We start from the raw sequence: 6,502 nt of genomic DNA on the forward strand, positions 1-6,502 counted from the left end.
TGTATCTCAGTAAGCATGGCTGGGTTCTAATGATGCTCATTAACAAGCTGGTGCCTGTCATCACCAAGAGGAACAGTGGTAATAGTTGTAAGAGACACAAGCTTGGGGTTGAGCATGGGGGGGGGGGGTCAAGACCATGTTCTCCCTAAGCTTGGCCACAAACAGCTTGGGCTGGCTCCTTCATCCTCCATCTCCACTATGAGTCCGTCTGCCTTCCCCCCTCATCCTGTGCTCATTAACCAGTCTCCTAGTTCTTTCCAGGAATCACATTTTAATCCCAGCTAACCTCCTTTCCAAATGCAACTGGCTTTTTGGATTAGAAAGATGGCCGGGTGGAAAGAAAGTGTGGTTGCTCTCTTTTTTTGGTGGTGGTGGTGGTGTTTGGGTTTTTTGTTTGGTGGATTGATTTTTTTTTGGGGGGGGGGGGTTTGTTTCGGTTTTGCTTTGTGGTATCATCAGGTTCTGGAGTCCGTCCGTCTCTGGATCACCACTGCTGGACGTAATTAGTTGACTAAAACAATACAAAACAAAAGACAGAAAGCAAAACAAGTTAGTTGTTTCTGGATCTCCTGCTTTGAGAATCTGAGAATATTGTGAAATAAAACAGCAACCGCTCTTCAGGCTAAACTGCTGAGAACCTACACAGGCAGCCTCACCCTTGAGGCAACAAGACCTGCCTCAAACTAAAAAAGTAGGAGGCTGGAGCTCAGCAGGCCAAGAGGTAGCACACACCTTTAGTCCCAGCACTCTGGAGGCTGAGGCTGGCAGATGTCTACGAGTTCAAGGTCAGTCTGGTCTATGATCAAGTTCCAGGACAGCCAGAACTACACAGAGAGACATCTTGAAAAAGAAAAAGTGCTGTTTCCAACACCCACACCAGACAGCTCACAACCACCTGAAATTCCAGCTCTAGGGAATCCATTACAGTCTCTGGCCTCAGATACCCACCCATGTGCTAAAATACATAAGTAACTACTTTTTTTTTTTTTAAGTAAAAAAAAAAAAGTTTTAAAGAAGGGTAGAGTAGATGGGAACAATAGCCCAGGGGTAGAGCATTTGACTAGCATGCCCTGGGTTCAATTCCCTGTACTACAAAGATAATTTAAAAACAAAACCAGGAAGTGACTTTGAAACAATTCCAGTTCTCTCTCCCTAGACCAATGCTAAGAAATCCTCCTTGGCTTCCACAGGCACAGGAGGACCTGCACTCAAACACTTAGCCCCTTTTCTTCTCACCGTCAGCCGGGAATCTTTAGAAGAGCTAGACTGGCAAGCATTCGTTCGACCTGATAAGACAAAGCACAAGTCACATCTGGCAGTTGCTAAGGAACCTGGGGGTGGGACTAGGTCCTTCCCTGGGCTAGGCACAGACTGAACCTCCCACTAGGAAGACTCTCCACTAGGAAGGCATTCTGTGGTTCCTTTACAGGGCTCAAATTTTATCTGCCTACAGCATCCCCACCTTCTCTGCCACGCCCTAGAAAAGTGGCAGCCACCTACCCAATCACTGTTCAGAAGCTTCTTTGCTGCCTTAGATTGTAGGGAATCTATCCAGAAGGAGGCCACTTAGGGACAAGGGTGCCAGGAAAGGTTGGACAGGACAGAAGTCATTAGAACTTCTAAACTACAAGGACAGGAATAGGTGTAAGGGCCCCCTCACCTCCTGCCCTCTCAGACAGAATGCTTACCACCACGGCCTGGAAGGATTAGGGGTTTATCACACACTTCATAGGATTGCTGGCCAACTTGTTGAGCTCCCGCTGGTCTAGTCTGGGGTCCTTGCTTTTGGGTGTCCTTCTGGAGACTGTCCTTGATGCTCTTCATAGGAGGGTCTTGCTCCTTTTGTGACTTTGGCCTAGGTGGCTGTGGCTGTGCCTGCTGCTGTGGCTGTGTAGGTGGTGGCCCTTTTGAATCCTTATGGGGCCCTTTTGAATCCTTTTGGGGTCCTTTTGAATCCTGCTGGGGTCCTTTTGAGTTCTGCTGGGGTCCTTTTGAATCCTGATGTGGCTGACATGTTTTCTCAAAACGCTGTTTTTTCTCTTCCTGTTTTTTTGCTTCCTATCAAGAAACCCCCAGCAAGTGAGATCTCTTCTCACCCAATCACTCACCTACTGGATCAACTGGGCAGTGGAGCAAGGGAGAAGTGTAGATTGCCAGAAGTGTCTTTATCCCCTGAATTAGAGGCTGAAGCTAGCACCTAGGCTGTTTCCATTCTCCAGGACAATAAGTAGCCAAGGTATGGTTCTGAGTAGCTGGGATCCCTGGTTCAGTGCATGGCCAGGAGGTGGCCCGGCCTCAGCATATATTTACTAAGTTAGAATTTAGCATTGAAAGCAGCTTTAACAGCTGCCAGGGGGATGAAGAACAGTCCCTGGAGCTGGAGAGATGGTCCCACAGTTAGAAGCACACACATTACTCTTTCAGAGGACCCGAGTTCCCACCACCCACATTAGCAGTTCACAACTGACAGTGGGATTCCATCTCCAGAGTTTATTAAGTATAGTAAAACGGGTTTTCTGGATGTGGTGGCATGCGTTTACTATCCCAGAACTTGGGAGGTAGGGACGAGAATTGCCACAAGCTAGAGGTCACCCTTTGGGTGCTAAGAATCAAGCCTGGGTCCTCTGAAAGAATAACCAGTTTTCTTCCCCACCATGATTTCTCTCTAGCCCCTGGTTTTGTTTTTTATGATTTTTAATTCTATGTATGTGGGGGGAATATGTTGCATGTTTGTGCAGGGGTCTGTGGGACTAGACATGCCTGCATGCTGTGAGGAATCTGACACCTTCTTTTGTCCTCTTAAGGGTGTACAAATGAGTGTACACATACACACAAGCATACAAGAAGTAAATCTGGGGGACTGGAGAAATGAGTCAGTGGTTAAGAGCACTGGCTGCTATTCCATGGGACTGAGGCTCAATTCCAAACACCATATGACAACTCACAACTATGACACCAGTCTTGGGATCCAACATCCTCCCCTGACACCAAGTATGTACATTGTACATAAACACACATGCAAGCAAAACACATGGATACAAAACCCTTCAATATACATTGTCAGGCACGGTGAAATATACCTTTAGAGATGGAGAGATGACTCAGAGGTTGAGAGTCTGACTGCTCTTCCAGAGGTCCTGAGTTCAAATCCCAGCAACCACGTAGTGGCTCACAACCATCTACAGTGAGATCTAATGCCCTCTTCTGGTGTATCTGAAGATAGCTACAGTGTTCTCATATACATAAAATAAGCAAATAAATAATTATTTAAAAATATACCTTTAAGCCAAGTACTCAAGCAGTTCAACCCCAGTCTGGTCTACATAGTAAAATCTAGGCTAACTAGGGCTATTTGGTGAAATTCACTCAAAAAATTTTTTTCATATAAAAAAGCATTTGATCTGCCAGACATGAGAGCACATGCCTGTAATCCCAAAACTTGGGAATTTGATTATTGGGTTAGCCTGGTCTACAAAAGACTATACAGTGAGACCTTGCTCCTCCTCCCCAAGAAAATACAGTTGAAAAAGAGTCCCCTGAGTTAGGCCAAAAATGCTTAGAAATTTTTTTCAATATGTAAATCGCATACGCTAATTTTATATGTGAATTAAACATATATATATACGTCTGCTCCTCATCCTCACTAGCCACATTGCAGGAATTCAGTAGCACACAGGCTGAGGGCTACAATATCAGACAGCACAGCTTACAGGCCATATGCACACACTACCCTGAACTGGAGGCTGAGGTAGGAAGAGCTTTTGAGCCCAGGAGTCTATAGTCAACCCAGGCAACATCGAGACCTCTCCTCTTCAAATACCCTCTTGGCTACAATCCCCATTTCCACTGGCCTACAACAGAAAAGCAGCTCATTCACCTCCGACCCCAGCAGACTCATTCATGAGCTAGCAATTCACTCCCAGGGAGTCCTTCATCCTTCCCCACTTCCTGTTGTTCCATGGTGGACCCTGATGGACCAGGCCCCTCTCCTGCACCTGCTCTTGTTGCTGTGCTATCAGCGTCTTCCTCCGTTCCAATGCCATCTGCTGACGCCGAGCCTCCCAGTGGTAGGCACTACCCATGATGATGTGGTCAAAGGAAATCCCAGCAGGGTGTGAGAGCAGGAAAAACCCCAAATGATGCCTCTGCACCCAAACACTTCTGTTGCCTCCCACCCCAATCACACCTGCCTGTTACCCAGACCACCTCACAATGTGGCCACTGTGGCTACTACCAGGGCAACTGGGCAGCCCCCCTGAAGTGTTGGAGGTCAAGGTCATTCTTACCAAGGCTCATGGGGTGTACCTCTAAGTTCTTCAGAGTCCTGAGAAGGAAAAAGATAGAGTCCCTCACCAGCCTGGGGTCTCAGTAGGCCCCGGAGACGATTTGGCAATAAAGCTTATACATTTTTCTCTTCTAATGTCTCTCGAGACACTGGCTGAGGGTTTCTGGCAGGAATGCCTGACCAGTACTAATGGCCCTTCCCTCTTCACAAACTGTCTGGAGGACGTTATTCTTCTTCCCAGCACTCTTCTATGTCCTGTCTCTCCCTATTCTTCCAGGAACCATTTACATTGGGTCAAGATGAAAGGAAATACAAACTGCAACTGAGCTTCACTCTGTGTGTCTGTCTGTCTGTCTGTCTGTCTCAACTGAACTTCTCTGTGGAGAGTGGGGGTGTGGAGGTGAGATAGCCTGGCAACTCCAGCCATCTGTAGTGGGATCAGCTGGAGTTTTAGTGTCAGACATAAGCTTAACCCTGGTTGTATCTAAGCCGAGGGAACTTGAGCAGGCCACTCAGTGTCTCGGAGCCTGCCCTATAAAGGATGCTGATGTGCCTGGGAAATGCCTGCCTGCAAAGTGGGACACTGTGAGAAGCTGGAAGAGCTGCCCCCAGCTCGGATGTACAGGTGACAAAAGGGGTGCTTTGTCTTGCTGGATCTTTGTCCTTCAGTAAAAGGGTGATGATTCTTCCTCCAGGACCCAGGGGAATCATCTGCATGACTAGGTACCTTAAAGTGATAGGATAGAAAGAATGAAAGTGAGACTTGTCACTGGTGCTTTGGATGCATGGAGTCAAGTCACGACTGATCTATCTCCCACTCATCCTCTCTTCATCGTTATTTTTAAGATAGGTGTAGAAATTCAGATCAAGATGTAGAACTCTTACCAACTTTTGTCTTAGGGTTTCCATTGCTGTGAAGAGACACCATGACTAATGCAACTCTTACAAAGGACAACATTTAACTGGGCTGGCCTACTTTCAGAGATTTAGCCCATTATCATTATAGTGGAAGCATGGCGGCTTGCAGGCAGAGATGGTGCTACAGGAACTGAGAGGTCTATATCTTGATCCAATCCAAAGGTGAAGGCAGCCATCTCTTCTGAAGGCAGCCAGGAGGAAGGTCTCATCCTCACTTGGGTGAAGCTTGAACGTAGACCTCCCTGGGTGGAGCTTGAACATAGACCTCCCTGGGTGGAGCTTGAACATAGACCTCACTGGGTGGAGCTTGAACATAGAAAGAGACCTCAAAGCCTGCCTACACAGTGACTGCACTTCCTCAAACAAAGGCACACCTATTCTGACAAGGCCACACTTCCTTGTAGTGCCACTTCCCATGGGCCAGGTATATTCAAACCACCACAGCCCCTAATGTGGGGTTGATTAGGGTTGTTTGCTGTTGGTTGGTTTGTGTTGGTTGTGGTTTGTTAAGTAGTCGTTTGCAAAGAAGAAACAAGAAGAAATCAGATATCCTGCCAGTAAAGATCAAACTTGCTTCAAGGAACTCATCAGCAGGAAGTAGACTAAAAGTATCACCCCCTTTCCTCTCTATCCTTTTTTCTTTCCTATCTAGTACTGGGGGGGGGTGATAGGGTGGAGAAGGGTGGAAAAAAGAACTCACAAAGTAGCAAACACCACTTACAGAGTCTCACTAAGTTACCAGCCTGGCTTTCACCTTGAGACTCTCCTGCCTCAGCCTCCCAGTAGAAGGGCCTCTCACTTTCTCTTACCATTTTCTATATAAATGTTGCCGCTTCATTCTGAGACAGAATCTTACCCTGTAGCCTAGGCTGGCCTGGAGCTATATAGCTCAGGCTAGCTTAGAATTTGTAATATTCCTCTTGCCTTAGCTCCTCCAATTCTGGGACATACACGTGAGTCATCATGCTCCAAGTTTTAAAGTCAGTTTATTCAAAGAGAAGCACAATATGAAAACAAATGTCCACACTGGGCTACGAAACCACATGCTCTTCTGTTTCCTTCGCTTGTATAGAGTGGTTTCTGATTCCATGTTTTTATAGATTTTGCAGGTAGACATGTGCATGTCTGCCTGTGTTTGTTTCTCTCAGGCCTCCCCCTCCCATTTGTTTATTTGTTTTGTTTTATTCTGCTTTGTTTTCTAACTGAGAGAAGTCATAGAGTTGGATGCATGGTATATAGGGAGGCTCTGAGAGGATCTGTGGGAAGGGAAACCATGATCCCAATATACTGTATGAAAAA

At 46.5% G+C, this 6,502-nt stretch overlaps 1 protein-coding gene across 1 annotated transcript; it reads right to left on the reverse strand.

Moving 5' to 3' along the window:
• Positions 1-484: 484 nt before the first annotated feature.
• CCDC200 (coiled-coil domain containing 200) lies at positions 485-4,082 on the reverse strand (the record flags this gene model as incomplete). Its single annotated transcript, XM_080924533.1, has 4 exons — positions 485-511; positions 1,237-1,286; positions 1,692-2,058; positions 3,996-4,082. 4 exons carry the CDS (start codon positions 4,080-4,082, stop codon positions 485-487), a joined length of 531 nt encoding a protein of 176 aa, XP_080780659.1.
• Between the last annotated feature and the right edge of the window lie 2,420 nt (positions 4,083-6,502).

This window comes from Micromys minutus (genome assembly GCF_963924665.1).
Source record: "Micromys minutus genome assembly, chromosome: 10".
NCBI classification, from domain to species: domain Eukaryota; kingdom Metazoa; phylum Chordata; class Mammalia; order Rodentia; family Muridae; genus Micromys; species Micromys minutus.